Source organism: Melospiza melodia, chromosome 3 (assembly GCF_035770615.1).
Source record: "Melospiza melodia melodia isolate bMelMel2 chromosome 3, bMelMel2.pri, whole genome shotgun sequence".
In the NCBI taxonomy this organism is placed as follows: domain Eukaryota; kingdom Metazoa; phylum Chordata; class Aves; order Passeriformes; family Passerellidae; genus Melospiza; species Melospiza melodia.
The window spans coordinates 103,562,112-103,581,674 of NC_086196.1; the positions used below are offsets into that span (position 1 = coordinate 103,562,112).

At 38.6% G+C, this 19,563-nt stretch overlaps 1 protein-coding gene across 4 annotated transcripts in view; it reads right to left on the minus strand.

The window, feature by feature from the left end:
• Positions 1–19,563, minus strand: part of SOS1 (SOS Ras/Rac guanine nucleotide exchange factor 1) — a 43,255-nt gene that overhangs the window by 17,935 nt on the left and 5,757 nt on the right. For all 4 annotated transcript variants that reach the window (XM_063152418.1, XM_063152417.1, XM_063152419.1 and 1 more), the window contains 7 exons: positions 16,528–16,653; positions 14,199–14,330; positions 13,484–13,648; positions 11,884–12,093; positions 11,302–11,445; positions 9,469–9,579; positions 9,261–9,359 (listed from right to left, as the gene is read on the minus strand). In XM_063152418.1, the coding sequence (XP_063008488.1) occupies positions 9,261–9,359; positions 9,469–9,579; positions 11,302–11,445; positions 11,884–12,093; positions 13,484–13,648; positions 14,199–14,330; positions 16,528–16,653 (987 nt within the window). The remainder of the gene's footprint in view (positions 1–9,260; positions 9,360–9,468; positions 9,580–11,301; positions 11,446–11,883; positions 12,094–13,483; positions 13,649–14,198; positions 14,331–16,527; positions 16,654–19,563) is intronic.

Genomic DNA, 19,563 nt, shown 5'->3' on the forward strand with positions numbered 1-19,563 from the left:
GCATCATCTCCCCTTTGCTTCAGTTTTGCAGATCTGGGTTCAGAGAGGATTTCAGACCAAGGAGGGAAGTCCACCACTAGCAGAAGTCTTGAAAGAAATCTTTGAAAAAGCTGTAACTACCTCTAAGACTTTGCATCTTTCCTGCACAAGGATTCAGAGAAGGCTCTTTGCCTTGTGTGCTGCCTTTTTACAAACTTCCATCAAAACAGTCTGGCTGGATTTCCTACAATTTCTGGGTTGCTACACTTCAGCAGTGGAAGAGATTGTTTAAGCCAGGTCTCCTTGAAAATACGCCTTACTAGGTCCTACAATATTCTGTACATTCTCTTCAGAAACAAACTAATAAAGAGTAACATTCATTACTGCAAAGCATTCTGCTCTTATGTTGCTTTTTACAGCAACCTCTCTCCAGTTGCAAAAATGTTGGTATTTATCCATGTCCCATAGCAAAACACATATTTACATATAGAGAAAGCAGTTAATACTTAGAAACTAAATAAAAATCCAGTGAGTGTAATTATGCTCCAGGTTTAACATTTAGAAAGTGCTGTGCAAAAATCTGTGCTGTATTCTGTGTAACACAAACACAAATGGCAAATCAAGCAATAATCTGAATCACTATGGAGACACTTCTCTGGACACAGGAATTTGGAAGTTTATATTCCAGCATGGTACTGTACAGTTACCAAAACCAGACTTAACTAGAACTCAGTGTAAATTACAGCAATGATTCCATCTTACATTGTCCCTGGACAGTTCAGAAAAGGTGGAAAGTGAAATGGCATAACTGGAGGGCATCCAGAAAGTTTCTCTGCAAATCTCACTCATTCTTCTATAGCTGTGCAGTGCCCCCTAATGAAGAAACCAGGGAGATGCTAAGTAAGTGGTGAGGGGGTTTTGTTTTGGGGTTGTTTGCTTTTGTTTGTTGTTTTTTACAGAAAGTGCACTATATACTACAAAAAATATTATAATATTATGTGAAGGAAGTGCAGACTTCTGATTATCAGTAGTATTATAGAGATTGTGGGTTTTAACAATCTTATGAGAAAATATTAGCTTATCACTCATGTGATTCACAATACTCCAGGCACAAGACCCTGTTCATTCAAGGGAAAAAACTTGGAAAATAGACTGCTAGGGAAGTCTTTAACAAAAAGAAAGTAGTCTACATTCTAGACCACAATTTCTGAAGAGATACCAAGAAATGGAAGACAAGGTATTTTGTTCTACCTGTTGCATACCACAAGGATTACATATTTATAAATTCCAAAGAGATAGAAAAGAAATCCTTCTCATGCAATGCACAATTAGACTGTGGTAGTTAACCTCTTATCCTGTCAGAGAAGCATCTCTCTGGAAATACAGTGATAGAAAATACAGAGGAGAACCATAGCAGCAGGTGTCATGACAGATAGGAAGTCTTGTACTTCAGGGTTTGCATCACAACCTAGACTTCTGCCTTCCCAGAAGATGAAGTCCAACCACTGAAATTTGTAAACTGCAAGTTCCCCAGTTCCTCTGGGAATCAAGACCACAGCTTCAATACACAGAAGACAGAGCTATTTTGTAATCAACAATAAAACCAACAGGGTTTCTTCTCTGAGCAAGGCAGGCAGGTCTGCTGGCACTTGGACATAAACCAATACTGGAAGGTGGCTCAACAGCACAGATACTTGAGAGCATCCTCTGACTTTCTGTAATTCCTAAAAAAACCAAAAAAACCTCAGCCCAAAGCAGCAGAGTACTGGGGACAAAAGAAAGTGTTCTCATATCTAGAAACTTTGAATTTTTAGAAAGCATCAGGAAATAATCTGGGACAGTAAATGGGGACAACTGCAGGGAACACTATGCACTTCTGGAAAATGCTAGCAGACTAAAAAGCAACTCACACTTGAACCTTGAAGGAACTCCACATGCCATATTCCTGAACATACGTACACAGCTTCAATACACTGAAATTTGAAAAGTCATTTTGTTCTCATATAAACTCAGACAATCTTGAGCACAGTGCAGTAAAAATATTCATACAGTTATGTTTATTTAGGTCTACATTGCAGCAGGAGTGTTGGTTGCACTGACAGTGGAACAGAACTTAGTATCTTACTGAAGCAATGATAAAAACCTTTTCTCTACTCAAAGTTTAATTATGTCTTCTCAGTTTAATTTTTAAAAGTTACATAAAATAGCACATATCAAATATCAAACCTCAGACATCAGACAATTAGCTACAAAAAGCCTTCATGCATTCTCTTGGAAGTACATTTCAAAAGGCCCTCACCTTTCATTTCATGTTATGTTTAACTCATAATATAAAATATGATCAACTCATCAGGAAGCATACTGGACAAGTAAAGCATCAAAACAGAGGAAAACAAAAAGCATTTCAACTTTTAGTACAAGATTCCTTGTTCCTTCACCTCTTTACTATGTGACTGAAAAAAGATCCTAAATATATGTTGAAAATTCAAGTACATCAAATGTCATCTGAGGCCAAAAAAGGTAAAAACATTTGGGCTAAAGAAAGATATGAATTTAAGGAATTGTTACTTTGATTATCCAATGTGAACATTCTCATTTGGGAAGGAGTGTGTGTGTATGTGTAAAATTAAAATAATTATGTTTCAGAATTGAATTACATTACTCTGAAGTGTCATTTTGAAAATCAGGATGGACACTGAGGAGAAGTCAGGAAGACCCATTGAGAACTGTTCACTACACAAGTCTGTCAGCTGATGTTTCACCAACTCAACAGTTCAAAAGGTTTCTTATGTGGCCAATTTGCCATTAGCATTCCCACAAAGGGGTACAGCCTGTCAGAAGATCATATTCCAAATCTGCTACAAGGCTACAGCACCCTACTAAGTGTTTTACCTGGTGTCTCCTCAGCAGGAAGAGGTGCAATTTTGCTCTCAGTTTCTGCAAGTTTGCTCTCAGTTTCTGCAGCTGAGAAGGGATTCAAGTACGCAATCAATGTTAGGTTACACACTCAGCATCTCCTGCACCAAGGAAGGGATAGAAAAGCAAAGTCTTTTTTTCAAATGTCTTCTCTGAGGCTTTCACAAAACTACTTCCTAAACATTCAGAATTTTTATAGGCTACTAGCAGCCATTTATGCATTCCATTACTGGGAATGGCTACTTTGCCCATAGGAGGGCTTGACTTCTCAAAGTACAGAAAACCCATTTGCTCTGCATTTTTCAGAAATATGGGGTTTGGTTTTTTGGTTTTTTTTTTGCATGTGCTGATGTCTCCTCCACAGCAGCATCATTACCTTTCTGCAACAAATGTACAAGTTCACACAGATCCTTCCAGAGAGTTCATGCTCTGAAACTCTCTTCTCTCTTACTGTCACTTTGGTTTGTCTCATCACTATTAGCAGACCTGCAGAACACATTAGAAATTCAAAACTCATAATTTAGTTTATAACATTTAGTTAGATCAGTATTTGAAATCTCATTTACCTACGTGCTTCCACACTTTAAATTGAGGTCTTCCATTTTCTTCCCCCAAATTTTCCATCAAAGTAAAGATAATGCAATTTAAAAACATCTTCCCTTTCTGTTTTGTAATTCCAAAGTGGATTAAAATCCACTTTTTCTGCTTCAAAACAATTCAAGTCTAATCTTTGCCAGAAAATTTTGCAAGGCTGTAAGCAAAACTGGATGACACCTCTATGTTTGGAGAGAAATGTATGAATTTTTGAACAGAAATGTATGAATATTTCGATGCTATGTAAGGTGAATGTACAATTTCAGAGATCATTCTGAGAAGCAAGGGTAAAATCCTGCCGATTTTAAGAGGAACCCTGGTGGTTAAGTAAAAAAAACCAGCAGGTGAAGTGAAATGAAACAGCAAATGACAAGAACAAACCATAAATGGTGTTTGTTGTTCCACTTGTGTTTGTTATTTCCTTCCTGTTTCCCTTGAATATCTTGAAGTATTGACAGAAAACATAAACCTCCACTGTTATAAGAGAAACAAAAAAAGCTGGCAGTGGGATTAAATCCATAGCTCCATATCCAGAAGTATTCCCAGTGAAGAGATGCAAGCATATGGAAGTCTCAACCACTGCACTACCTCTCTCCAAAGATCTGCCTTTTGTACGCAAGGTGGCAGGAGAAGAGGACAGGGAAATACAAGATGGTTTTAAAAAGATTATGCAACAATGCAAGTGTATCAGAGACTGTATCATGACTGCCATAGTCACAAAAACTAGGAGTTGAAAATCCCAGCTAAAATAAGCTTCTTAACATTCAGTCCTTGATGGATTTTGTCAAAACTTTTATTTAGTAGGGAAAAAAAAAGAACAAATTCGTGTAACACCCATCCATTTTCATGGGAGCTTGGCCTTGGGTGTTCAGCACAAGCTGCTGCCATGAAGTTGAAATGCTCTCCACCATCACTAACAGCAGCCACTGAAAAGTGGGAACAAATCAGTTAATACAGCTCTTCTAGCTCCCACAGGACTATAGAGCATTTGCCATGCAGGTGGTTCTGGAAAATTGATTGGAAAACAGGACTTTGGAACACTACGGTAAACACGCAAGTGAAGCTGTAAGTCTGGAGTTCAGGACATGCTTCATTTGACTTCCCAGAGAAGTCTGGCCCTGTGACATCCTACTCCTGCCTCAAGGGATCAAAGTACAGCCTTTGCTGTTACAGGGCCAGCAGGATTGACTGACACAGCTCAGTGCCACTGAGGACTGGAAGGCAAAGGGTCACAAGGAACATTTTATGCTCACTTTTGTTATATTTTATCCAGGTTTTGCAGAAAAGCAATTTTAGAGAGATAATAGAAAAAATATTCACAGAAGTACCTATTTAGAAAGAAGATTATTAGAAATAATTAGAAAATTTCCTGGAAAGAGACATTTGCTTCTCAAAATCCCAGATACACCTGTGTGTAAGGAAAAAACCCTAAGAAGCAAAACATGCAGCCCCATTACACCTCCACAACAGATGACACAAATCACTGACAAATGAAGTGACACCCACGTGCACAGATTCAGCTGATACAAACACAGGAAACACATCAACGAGTGCCACAGCTAGAAAGAGAATTAAGGACCAATTAATTCAATTAACAATAACCAAATTTCTGGGAAAAGTGCACACACATCCACAAATGTGTGACAAAGTTTTATTTTTCCCTATCAGCTTCTCCCTTTTGGCTGATGAACACACAACTGACTTAAGGCATAAACTCACTAGCACTTAAAGGAGAAAAGAAATAGAAATACTGTCAATGAAACCCCACAAGCAAGAAGTAAATACAGAATCTCATTTCCTCATTTCACCTGGCTGTATCAGCTCTGGCTTCTACCACATGACACAACTCCTGTACCTTTACAACATTCCAGCTGTAATACAAGTCTTCTTAGCTTAACAATATGAAGTTTCTTAAATTTTTTACCTACTGTCACATTCTAGGAAACCTCTTCTTAGACTTCAGTCCAAATTTTACATCATCCCAGCTTTTTCTAAGAAACACCTAAATACACCAGGTAGTCCTTATCACACACTAGCAACAGTTTGGTCAAGCTACACTTTCTTTAACACACAGACCTCCATCTGTTACAGAGACCCAGAACTACACATTATTTCCAGTGGGTCTAATAAATCATTCACATCTGCACCTACATACACAAAGATATGTCAAACTTTAATACTTCTGCTTTTTATTTATTTCAAATGGTGCTGTGCATACATGTTACTGTCCTTGGAAAGAAGCACTGAAGAAAAAAAAAGTGATTTCAGAAAGTAAAATCTTGTGCTGATATTAAGTGAATAGATTCTAGAAATAATTCACAGCTAGTTCAAGTCCATGATTTACTGGTTTTAGCAGTAATTAAAGGATACTTTGCAAATTGACTAAAGCAACAGAACCTGATAATCACAGTGCTCATACTGAAGACAAGCAGCCCAGACAGTGTTGTGAGACAATGATCTATAATTGCAGATATTGTAAAACCATTGCAGACTGACAAAGTTCAACTAATTAAGGCTGTGATTCTCCACCCTGGGCTGGGTTACACCACTTAACAGATGGCATTGCAAACCGAATTCACTCAATTTGTTACAGTCTGGAACACGACACTGGTGAAACAAGGCTGAGAAGCAAAGTGAAGTCAAAGCCCAAAATACTTTGGGATGTGCTGCCCAATAAAACACACAGCAAGAAACTCAGGACATCAAACTCAAGATACTCTAGTCCTAAACTAACACTGTACTACCTTGTGCCTCCTTCAGCAACATGTAACAAATTTAATACCAACAGGTTGGGAAATGGAGAGGTTATCATCTTGAAAGACCTTGCCAAACCAGAATTATTATTTTTACCATTAGCATGGTGGAAGAGGAAGACAAAATGTTCAAGTCAGGAGTATTCCTACTTCAGCTGAATTGCCAGTCAGTAAAATCTGAAAAGTTACTTATCATCTAAGAACAAAGTTTGAGAAAAAATAAATAAACATAATAGATGCTGCTGTGAAATGAAAGTATCCTGAGGTTTTTAGTATACTATAGACAGAATTCCAATTAAAATAGAAATATAAAAAAATATTAGCATTAATTTAAAATATTAAAATATATTAGCAAAGAGACGATAGTTACCATTCCTAAGCCATGGGACACAAGTCTGCACTTGGCTTAAAAAAACCCCAACCATACAAAATCCCTACCAAGTTCTCCTGTTGCCCAAAATATATTGTTTTATATAAGCAAAGTTTATATATGCTTTGCAGCATTTCGACCTGGAAAAAGAAGAATTTTAAAGTAATCTATTCACTCAATGAAAGAGTATCATACATACATACATATGTGCAGCATTTGAAACAGTGCCCAATTCAAAGGTCTTGAAAATCTCATTTTTCAATTACTAAATATCATAATAATGATTCTATGCTCATTTATTATCTGAACATCTGCAGAAAAGTGCAGCTTCACACAAAGCTGCTATTTTATGTAGTTCCTATATAAAAGTTTGAGGACTTTCAGGTTGGTTGAAGGAAAACACAGCTCTTAGTCCTACAGTAATTACCCAACAATGTAACAGCAAGAATATTCAGCTAAAAATAGAACATGCATTTGTGCATTCCTGGTACCCTGTCCAACTTCAGGAAGGCTTCAGTTTCTAAATAGGATAACCTTTAGTGAATAGAAATTTACTTTTTTTGGTAGTCTGGATAGTTAGAAGGTAACTGAAATGCATTTTAAATAGATAACTTCAAAATATGCAACATTATAGAACACATCTCAAAGATAAATGCTAACCTCTCTATCCTTAAGTATATCTATATTCAAGAGGAATCAAATGTTTTTCCACATGCTACTTTGCCAACATTTTGTCTCTTCATAACCAGAGGTCCATTATCATAGCATTTTTGACTTGATTATTCATAGACGTGCTTGCAATCACTAACTCAGGCCTCTCATCACACAAGAGAATTCAGTATCTTGTATCAGTGGAACTGTCAGGATGATATAATTGCACAAATATCCTTCTGTGGCAGATAAAAATCAAGCTGGAATCTGTTCAAAGATTCCAGATATAAGGAAGAAAATATTACTGCTAGCAAAGACTATTTGAGGCAGGGATTCATAATGAACTGCATGCTGATGTACTCATTGACAGCTGAAGATGCTGCAACCTGAGATGACACCTCTCTCTTCATGTGCACCTACTATCCCTCCCTGTGTACATGATGTGTGTGCTGAGACCACACTGACAGGTGTCCAACTAAAATGTGACATGAGCAACATGGTGGGAAGAAAACCTGGGAGCTTGTTATCAGATACAGAATAAAATCCAGCACAACAATATCAGACTGACACAGGGTAGAGGACTGTGTTTCTGTGTGTAGAGCATGAATGTGAAAAGAAGAATTTTTCACACAGCAGAGGTGATGAGTTGCAAAAAGACTGATAAACTTTGGAGGAGAGGGGTCAGCTTAGACTCTAGCCTGCCCTAGAAAAGGCAAACACAGGCTGCTCCCTATTCCATAGGCACACGTGTTCTCCTTTCCCCCCCTAAAATGGCCAGTGGCAAGAAGCAAGGCAGTTGCCTGGGTGTCACACAGCACTAATCCTTCATGCTTTGTCCATTAGGTAATACAGTGCCATGTTCGCATGCAAGTATGCAAAGCCCTCAGTACTGCATTTTGACACTGTGAGATAACAGCATGAGCAGAGACACCTTATGTCTGTCTTTATTGTACAAAACACAAACAAGCTGTGTCAAACCTCACTTCCAATGGACTGCCAGGAAAGGAAATGCTTCGTATTTTAAAGATGTCTGAAGTCAGACCAAACCCATGAATGAGACAAACAGATCAGGCATACATCCCAAAATTTTTCAAAAAACACGTTATACAAGACATGCTATGTGACAAAGATGTACATGTAGATCTAAATCACTAAAACTGAAGTTACAACTGTAGACACTTATGCCCAAAGATCAACTACTGGCTCATCCAAAGACAACCAACCAATTCAAGGAAACACAACACATTTCTTAAAAATTGCTTTGGTTTTTTGTTTGCTAGTTTTTTTGTTTACTTCTGATCCAAATTTTCATAAATAGTGCTTTGGAACACTGTATACCTTATGAATTTCCATTAAGCCCAAAAGAAGCTCCTATGGGAACATTTTCCTCAAAATGCTTTACAATCCTTAAGGATCATTATGCAATACTGAGAAGTGACCCAGAGTAACATTCTGCAGCTATTATATGTGTATGTTATTGTTACCCTATCAATGCAAGGTCTAATTACAAAGAGCCCAAGTATAAATATTAACCAAGCCTTCCCTTTGAAGGAAAGATATCACCTTTACAATCCTGTGGGAAGTGCACTCTGCAAGAACACTGAAGCTTTTATTAAAATAAAATGAAGTCTGAAGGGGAATCCTGCTGTGATTTCAAATTTACGAAGTAATAGCTTGACATTTTCTGTTATACAGCCATGTGCCATCACCTCCTAGCACTGTTGAAACAGTCATTCCAAGAATATGAGTGTGTAGATCTCTACTACTTTCTAGACTGATAGATAATTTAACAGAAATAATTATCAGCTGATATTCAGTTAATTATATCATCCACCTGCAGAGCACACAGCCTGCTTTTCTCCCAACACAGCAGTTTAATTATCCACATTCTAGTAAAAGATTTTACACCTGTGTATCCAAAGCTCTCACTTAACACTGAGAGCCATGAAAAAAAACCCCAAATCCCCAAACACATCAGATTTACACAATATTCTTACTTTTAGCAGTTCAAAATAATGAAGACAGTGGTAAACAGGGGCGAGGAGGAGCCGGGGTAGAACATACTGAACAGCTTCTTTAAAGCCTTCACCTATTGACTAGAAACAAAATAAGTTTCAGTCTTAAAGCAATACATGTACTGAAGCAGTAAGACAATGTAATTAACACAGTAATATCAACAACGTGTCTTATTAAAAGGCAAGTTACCTGTAAATAAAATGCTGCTCCTGGCTTTGATAATTGACTTAGAAAATGATCATGAAACCCGGGTCGTAAAATATCTTGTGCATATGATTCATATGGATCAAATGCTAGCTCCTAAAAAGAGACAGAATAATTTTACCATCACAGAATCCCAGAATGGCTTGGGTTGGAAGGGACCTTAAAGTTCTTCTAGTTCCAACCCCCTCTGCCAGGGGCAGGCATGCCATCAGTTTACAAAATGGTTTAACAGATTAGCTTCCATATTTCTTATAGACAATACATATCCTATATAGGAGAGACTTTTCTGCATACTTTTCCCAAAACATCTATAGAGAAGAATCCATACCTTTACGTGCACAGACTCATGGATTAAATCAGCCTAAAAGAGATTTCTGGAAGTCAACTGGTCCAATTCTTTGTTTAAAGCAGTGCCAACCTCAGAGCCAAAGACAGATCCATCATTCAAGCTGGCTGACAATGCTCAGGGTCTCTCATCCTGCTGAGTTCTAACTCTAAGAACAGAGGCATCAAAACCTCTCTGGACAGCCTATCCCAATGTTCAATTATTCTCATTGCAAATTTCCCCCTCTCCTCCCAGTATCTAATCAGGATTAGTCTTCTTGCCATTTTCATGTTCTCTCACTCATCTCACCGTTCACAACTGAGAAGAATCTGCTTTGGTCATCCTCACACCTTCCCTTCAGGTAACTAAAGACAGCAGTAAGGTCTCCTGCTTCATCCTTCTCAAGAATCAACAACCCCAGCAGTCTCAACCCTTTCTGCATCATGGGCCCCAACTCCTTAATCATCCTGCAACCTTCACTACAAGCCTATCTTGCCCATCCTGTACCAGAAAGCCCAAAACCAGACACAGCACACCAGATTTGGTCTCAAGTTCTACACAGAACTGCCAGTGACACATTCCCTGATACAACCCAGGAGCTAGTTAGCCTTCACATCCAATCTCCAAGGATCTCCCAGCCCTGGCAAGCAGTGCTGCTCCTCAGCTGAGACACTGCATGGGGTTCTTTGTTCTCAGGTGCAGAATTTCATGTTTGCCTTTACTCAACTCTAAGAGGCTCCCAGAGGTCCATTTCTCAGCAGCCTGTCAGGTCCCACAAGCAGCAGCTCTGTCCCCCTGTGTGTCTCCCCACAATTTGGCAGCACCTACCAACTAGATAAGGCTTACCTCCTTCTACAACACCAAGATAGACATTAAACAGTATCAAACCCTGAGGAATGCTGGTGACCTTTGTGCTGCTGATAACAATCCTTTAAAAGCCCGAGAGCTCAGCCAACTGCCCATGCTCTACAATCCAGGCTGCAGCTCCCCCATGCTATGACAGACTGTGCTGAAGGCCCTGCTTGGTTCAGATAAGAGATAATAACTGCTCTTCCCTTTGTCCATGGACACAGCCATCACTCTGAAAGCAGTCAGCTGGACAGCCACAGTTTGTCCTTCAGAAATCTGTGCTGGATTCTGCCAACCACCTTTTAGTCCTTCACATGGCTGGATGTGAAGTCCAGGAAGATGTGCTGATCTTCTCAGGCACTGAGAAGAGGCTGACCAGCTTCTAGTTTTACAGGAACCTCCTCATCATCAATGTTGAGTTTTTTTCACCTCCACTCTGAACTTTAAACTGCCACTCTAAAAACTGAGATTTAGAGACTAAAAAGATAAGAGCACTTTAAAAATTGGACAGTCCCTTCATCACAGTGGGGTTGTAAGAAGAGATCTGAAACCAAAGAAAGCCAGATGGAACAGAGATCTAATTACAAGTATTAAAATATGAATAGCAAAAAACCCCACCAAAACAGACAACACCATTCTCTTACCTCTGCCATATCTTCAAAACAGCTGCCTACTAGTGGGTGAGGACTACCTTCATCTGTCATTTCAACAGTGTCCTCTATATGACCCAGTAACTTCACACTAAGTTCATGGATGTCTGATATACGACTAAATATATTTTCCACATCCTGCAACAAAACAAGACAAAAGTCAAACGTGCAAAGCTACTCTGTTCTGATGTGAAAGTCAAGAACTTCCTTAAATAGAACAAGATTTTACAGTAATTTTACAATATAGTGATTTATGTAAGATCATAAAATGTATTTTTAAAATAATGAATATATAAAAATATATCAAATGTACATTATTGAAACATGACAAAGAGCAGTGACAGATACCAAAATTACAGGCCTGTAAGTGAACATAAGTACATGGGAAGGTTTCTTCCACAGTCCTACAAAACCTGCAAGTGCTCTTTTACTATTTCCATATCAGAACTCAAGAAAAGTGCTTTTTCTACTGCTGATACATTAAACTCAACAACAGTTATGTTTGGGAAGTATCCACCTATATTTATAGATATGATAGTAGGTGCCTTTTGTGTCTGTGGTTTGTACAATACTTACATGAGATGAAAACAGTTTGGAGTTGGAGGCATATGGCTCTCTAAAAACTCGGATAATGAGATTCAGTTCCCTTATATACTGTCGAACTTCTGCCATAAATGACTTCACTAGGTCATAATAGGTTTGTTCCCCTGAGGTGGAGGGTTCTTCATCAGATAATGTTAGTGCACTTAAATCTTCTACATCTTGATGGAACATATCCATTAATACCTAGGCCACAAAGAGAGGGAAATCCACAAAATGAGAATCTTCTCAAGATTGACTAGTTAAGTTGCCAATAAAGACAGCCTATTATTCCCATGAAATCAGACTGATAAGCAATAAGATTGATGTATTATCACTCTGCAATCAGGTGAGCATTACAAAACATCCATTGCTATGAATTAGCAAGTCATTATTTGCAGTGGCAATTTCTGAAGACTCCCAGTCACTTAGACCAATCCAGGCATCTCTCCAAGAACATGGTCCTAAAATCAATTGCAATTTTAAAAGGTGAAGTACACAAAACCAATTAGCATTTAGCTGTGTTCTATTGCTCTGAATCAGCAGTACACAATCTAAGTTTCTGAAGACACTGTCTGAAGTTAAAAGTTGTGTGTATTTTGGCTTTTCAGCTTTAGCTTCACCAGGAACTCACACATGATCGTGCTCAGAACCCTGTGATCTACCTGCAGTGAACACTGGCCCAGTTTCTGTCCTTAACTGCTGAGCTCTCTCGTTAAAATGAACCCTTGAGGAAGGGCAGAGCTTCAGAAAGCAGTCCTGTTGCAGAACTACACTCACAACAGGAACTCTAAACACTGTGACTACCAAACGTCCCAATTCATACCCAAGCAAGATTTACCAAGCAATCAGTAACTTAAAGTTCTCAAGAAAAGTGGATCACTGAACACTTCCTCCAAATGTGGGGTGTGAGCCAGGAGTCATTACAATGACTCTCTGCAAGCAGAAAAATGCAGGACACTTTGCACGAAGCCCTGCTCTGAAGCTCTAAGAACAGAAGATGATTCATGTTTCAGAGTCAGTGACTGTACACAGAACTTGGGTTAAAATGAGAATCCTAACTAATTCTGGGGAAGGGGACATTACAGCATCACCACTGTAGGAAATCACATGGAATAATCCAAGTATTCAAGGAGACCCCATCATTTCTAACTTTCCTTCACAGATACAGTTCTAGCACACTGCTAGGAGATTCCAGGCTGTATTCACCAGGCCCATGTCTCACTACTAAGGAAAATTGGGCTGAGATGCTAAGGAGATGGTGGTTTTGTTTGACCCACTGAAACACCACTTTTTACATGCAATGCAGTCTTAAGTTAGGGCTGCTTCACTGTAATTTTTAAAGTATTCACATGTTGTTGACATTAGGCAGGTACAATCAAAAGAAAGAGAGATTTAACATGCACAAGCAGGAGCTTTATAAGCTCAATTAGCTTTCTGGTAGTTTTGTTCCATTACTGGAACCATATTTTATGACATTAATTTCTTCTTAGAAGATATAATATTCTATGTACTCACTAAGAAAAAGACATTGTCTTCTCAAAATTACCTATAGATTTAGTTGTTTGTTAAGTTGACAAACCAGAGTTGCGCTTACCTTATCAGCACACATTGCTACTTTAATATCTTGTTTTGTAATCTCATAATGTCTTATATTCCGCACATAATTCCCAACCAGCTTTAAGATGTCTGCAGAAATGTATTCTAATACTGCTACTATGTAAACAGACACTTGGTGGTCAATTTTGTAGCCTAGAACTTCCTGAAAAGGAAAAAACAAAAAAGCATTCCACTGTTACTCCATTGATGAAACAGACACTGTAGATTACAACTCAAACCAGTCAGTAAGCTTAAGACCCTGCTCAATAAAGATTCCCACATACCCACAGCCTATTTTAGAAATAGAAACACAGGAGTGTGTAGGCCTAGAGAAGAAACAGAAGTGACATTGGAGATGCTGTTCTATTAAATGTGGAAGTGCCAAGAGCCAACTAACTGTTCCAAAAACCTCACTTAAACATTTAGGGCTATTTCCACGAGTTTCTTGTGTGTTTTCTTAGTCATGGAAAATGAAATACAAAAAAATCAAACTTATACAGTGGGTTCTTGGCCTTGTTTGTCCAAGAGAGAATTGAGTGATTTTTAACTCAGAAATAAATATATTCCATTAACTGGAACACTTAGAACTACACAATAAACACAAATATTCTTAAGTCTTTTAGTTCACAGTTCAGGCAGCACACAGACATTATATAAAACAAAGAGGTTGACCTCTAACTGTGTTCTGAATTCAAGATTCCATCACTGCTTACCTTTAACAAGGGATGGATTTTCTCTACCGGAAGAGATAACGGATTCCTTCGTTTCCTCTTCTCAATAGCAGACTGGGCATCAGCTATTGCCCACTTGTCAATAGGATGGGGGAAACTCTTTTGGACACGATCCTTAAGACAAGAAAACATGACCAAGGAGTAAATGCACCATCTGAATGATCTCAGCAATGTAACTGTGTTATCCAACTGCTTTCTATTATTTAACAAAGAAATGGTTGCTAATATTTGTATTTCAACTATAAAAGCTCATACAAAATGTGTAAATGTTATCATTTTGGTACATGCTGCTCACCATGTGCATAAGGCTGTTTCGGGGTATCGTTATCAGAGAACTATCTACTACTCAAAATTTAAGAATTAAGCTGCAACTGAAGGCACAGTTTGCTCCTCTTGTGCCTATGCCTGGTAACTCGGTATTTGAATACATGACTACATACCTGACACTTTATTCCCTGCACAGGATAATCACTGATTGAAATGATAACAGGCTTTTTGTTTTGCCTTTACTGATCAGCACATGGTCCAGTCTGAACACATGCAAACTGCCCTGATGATGACAATGAACATAAGAGGAGAAGAAAATGTCCACATGTTCTAAACCAGTTTCACGCTACAGGTGGGCCAGACATGGCCCAGTTTATTTACTCCTTCCAGCAGTGCCTCAGGACATCTGCACACTCCCATGCATTGAACAGCTCTCCTGCTGGAACTCACACACAGGTCTCTGGAGGTTTGAAAGCATCACCATTCTTTTTGGTAGCCCTAGTACCCACAGATGCCAGAAATTTATTTTCTCACATAACTTTACATTTTGTTTTTTCAGACCACAGTTCCCACTGACTATTTCAGCTGCAAGTTCTCACTTACGTAAATATGGCTTCTGTTTGAGTAACCATGAAATGAGGAAGACGAAGTTAATGACCACTTACAGAGAGCTGGCACAGGAAAAAGTACACAAACAAAAACTTTCTAACAAAAAAAAAAAAGTGACACAATACTATTCTCTAAAGGTAATACCCAACTTTTCAAAGTGCAGGCTTTTTTTTTTTCCTTCACAACACTTTGGCAGAAGGAAAGCAGAGGTCCTACCAAAAAAAAGTCTGATTCACTATCTAATACCAATTCACACTCCTAGTCTGTTGACTGAACAATGAAGGTGTCCCAGGGGAAAAACAAATGTGTTTGACCATATAATTAAAAACAGCATCACTGTGCATGAACAGCAATGGTGGTTGCTTGATTGTCTCTACTTTTCACATTTCTCCTGCCTTCACAGCCATAAGACTTATAATACAACACTTTGTGCCGAGGTTTTTGTCACTGTTGTTTAAAACAGCATTAAACAACCTTCCCCAAAGCTCTTGTCTCTTGAGCTGCCAGACCAGAATGATGTTGCAAAACAGGTCAGCCATTAAAGAGGACGCTGGAACACCACTGGAGGTGTCAGTGTTCAAAAGGGAAGAGGAAGAATGAAATTCATCAATCTTGAGCTCTAAGACAGCCACATTTTTAAGGGTTTTTTGTGAGTGAGGTTTTATTTGCCATTAGTCCACTTTGCTCAGAACGTGAGGAAGTCACTTGGCACAGGCCCTGGCACCAAGGACTGGAAACCAACAGGCACACAGACTCTGTAGCCTGGCACCAAAATCTTTTAGTCATGGTTAAGCACCAAGTGCTACCAAGGTATTCATGGTCCTACATTTTTAAGTGATCCAGGTTCACTAATTTGTTCCTCAGAACAGCTGGAAAAACTCTTCAGCTCAACCTCTCTTCTTAAACATCAATCTGCTCTGCTCAGCAGCAGAGGTTGCAGATCTTTGAAGAGGCAGTGGTAAGAGATGAGGTCTCTGTACAAAGGAAAGAAGTGCTCCTAAACTCTTTCTGAAAAAGTGACTGAACTGTTTTTGTTTTAATTTCTGGGACAGCAGGGGATACATCAGCCTAAATTACCATGCTGAGAAAGCAGCACAGGGCCCCAGACTAAGCAGCTGCAGTTTGCATACAATATCAGTGGGGAAAAAATGGTTTTTTGAAAGGAACCAGTCAGCTTTTTACACAAAACTTACACTTACCATCTACTGAAAAGTAATACAGCACACAGACAGTTTTGCTGTGTATTGAACAATAAATTAAACTGATATGAAAATGAGCTATTAGGGAACTCAGCAGGCTTTATGCAGAAAGCTGTGCTACATAAAGATACATAATTACTGGTTTCCTTTTTGCATTGTGAAATGGTTAATATAGTAGCTTTCATGCAATAGTTCAAATTATTCGCAATAACATTTGTAATAAGTGTTCTCTATACCTCTACATCCAGAAAACTTCTTGGTTGAGCTTGACACAACATATTTAACAACTGAAGAATTAACTCCTCCACATACTGCAATGCATCTTCAGTAGAGGAAAGCTTAGGATGGACTTGCACCTGAACCTAAAGGAAAGAAGAATTCAAGATTTGAGTTTTGTTCTTCCCCAAACCACATGCTTTACTTGCAGAAAAAAAAAGATGACAAAACCCAAGCCAAACAGCCCAGAAAAACAACAATGTAGCTCTGTTAAGGTCCATCAGACAAACCTGAGTGAAACCCTCACACCTGACAGAGATATAAATCTCAAATGCTTTACATACTCAAATCACTATAAATTGCATTTAATGTCAAGAAAATGGTTAATTAATAACTGTGCTTAACAGTGCAATTAGAAAAACTTTTAAAGCCTTTGCATATACTTATCTCTCTCCACTAGCTCTTTAACCACTGTTTTTGCAAGAAGTTTCAGCACTGGGGGTTTTCCCCCTTTGACACAAACCATAACAACAAAATACAGAACATCTTTCACAGAGCACACTACAGAAACAATGATTTCAATAGCATTTATTATTTCAAATTACTGAATCCATTCTCAGTAAGCACTCATAAGATTCACTCAGAAGTTTGTTTCCATAGTGTTTTTTAAAATATGTCTGACTCTACAGTTAAGAGAAAACCACTTCAAAAAGGTCACAGTGTTGTCCTGGCATTAAGTGGCAGCTGAAAGATTTTGAAAACTTGGTCCCAATATGTTTACCTGTCTGTCCAATTTCTTACTGGTGCAAATTCAACAAGGAACAATCCCCCTTCCTCGTTCAATTTTTTTCCCAGACAGTCATGTAACTTCTGAAACCTGAGGTATACTTTTCCTTTGCACTTCTGTAGTTCACAAATTAGCAGTTTTAACCACCCAAAATTTCAGGTACACAAAGCTCAGTGCTTCAGAGCCTAAACAGACAGTTTAATCTCAGTTCCACACCGACGGCAAATATTATGCCAGAGCAAGCTGACTGCTGACTTTCGCAATGCATCTGTCAAGCCCCAATTTCATCATTTTACTGTTCCCCTGCACTCAACTCAAAATGCCTTCAGTTCTCTCAATCACTAACAGGAGAGCCTAACAACTCTGAAGCAAAACCCAACAATCTGCCTCATCCAAATGTTAAATCCATGTCCACATTTAAATAATGCTGCCATAATTACTTAATTTCACACCTGAGACTTAATTCCTGTTTGCAGTTATAGCAAGAACTAAATGTTATGAAGTTCAAACACACAACAGCCTCAAACAGAAATCCACCTGCCTGCTAAGGCACTCATTAGTCTGAAAGCTTCATGTCTGGGCACGGTCCTGGTGCTCACTTAACTGCTGCTGGGATTCAAATGCGCTGGATCACGCGTTTGGCTTCTTGCAGACTGCACACCCTTATTCAGCAGGTCTTAAAAAACACCTCCAGAAGTCACTGCTTTTTAAACTTAAAAGCAGTCTGGCAAAAATAGAACAGAAGAACTTCTCTCCATTTGACTAGCTAACACAACTATTTTGATTATGCCAACAGTTTCACTTTTCCTAAGAACTTCACTATGCACAGCTAGAGTGTGTTTGTGGAGCTACACGAATAACAGCATGCCAGTCCCAAACATTATTTACAATTCAAACACTGACATCTGAAATACTGTACCAGCTTGGAACACCTTAACACCAGAAATTACAGGCTTGCCAAAGTGTTCTCTTAAAGAGCAGAGCTGATCTGAGCTGTCTGGAAGATGCTGCCTTTAGTGTGTGCTTTTTTTAAAGCAGAACTGAACAGATTTGTATTACAGTGTCCCTATATTATACTCCAGCACTCTGTATTTCAAGAAGTGTTAAATTACCAAGTCAATTCAACAAAAATACTCTATAAATACAGGGCATGATGAACTGGAGTGATGAAGAGATTTTCTCCTTTACTTAGAAAACAGACCAGACTTTAATCACCTCATTACAACTCCTTTGGTCTGTAACACACAGCCTACAAGAATAAGAACAAACAAACAAAAATACCACATCAGGCCATAAACTGAAACATTATCCACAGTCAGCCAAAACAGAGCCAACAATGATAACCTACTCCGAGTTCAGGAGATAAAAGTTTCATTTTCCCTAAGCATTTCTGTCTGGGGACAGTGACAACCTCCTTCCCAAAGGCCACTGCCCAGCTCCACTTTAACAGAACATCCACCTTGGCAGAAGAAAACATCATGAGTTGCCAGTGGCTTGCCAACACAGCTTATCTATATTAAGTAGATGGTAAATAACCTTCATTGCTACGTGACAGTATCAGTTAGGGTTCAAAGTCATGCAAGTGAACAAAAGAAAACAACCAGACTAACAAGGAAAAGTACAGCATGGTTTGGTGCACAGTTATCACAGAAATGTGTCATTTCAGTATCTGCACTACTGTAGTACCCAAAGGCTCAGGCTGAGTGACAGAGTGTTATTTGAGGGTACTCAGTGCAAGTCCCAAGTCCATTATCTAAGACATGATGCAAGACCGGGTAAGATGCAAGATTTAGTAAAAGACAAGAAATGGGAACATCTGTTAGCATAAACCATCACATGATTAGTTTCAAAAAAAAAAAGAGAAGATCGAATTACCAGGGGCTTTCCATCTTTCTCATAAAGTCATCTCAGATTTTAAATTAAAAAACCTGGGCCACCCTGCCTTATCACCCTTGAAAAGGGGGAGTATGGCTACAATCCCACCAGATCCTTCAATCCCACTTAGGAAAACACATGATAAAAACAGACTAACAACTTCTGAAGTGTTGTGATGTTTAGATCAGATTCTTATCTAAACATTTAACCTCTCCCTTAAATAATGACAGAACCATTGCCTTCCCTCCTACACACTTATGATAGGGGAAATTACTAAAAAAGCAGTTTCAAAACTTTTAAAAAAAGCTTCAAATCACCCCATAAATTTCAAAGGGCAAATACAACCTACATCAGCTCCAAATCCCTGCCACCATGGCTGCTTTCACTCAACTCA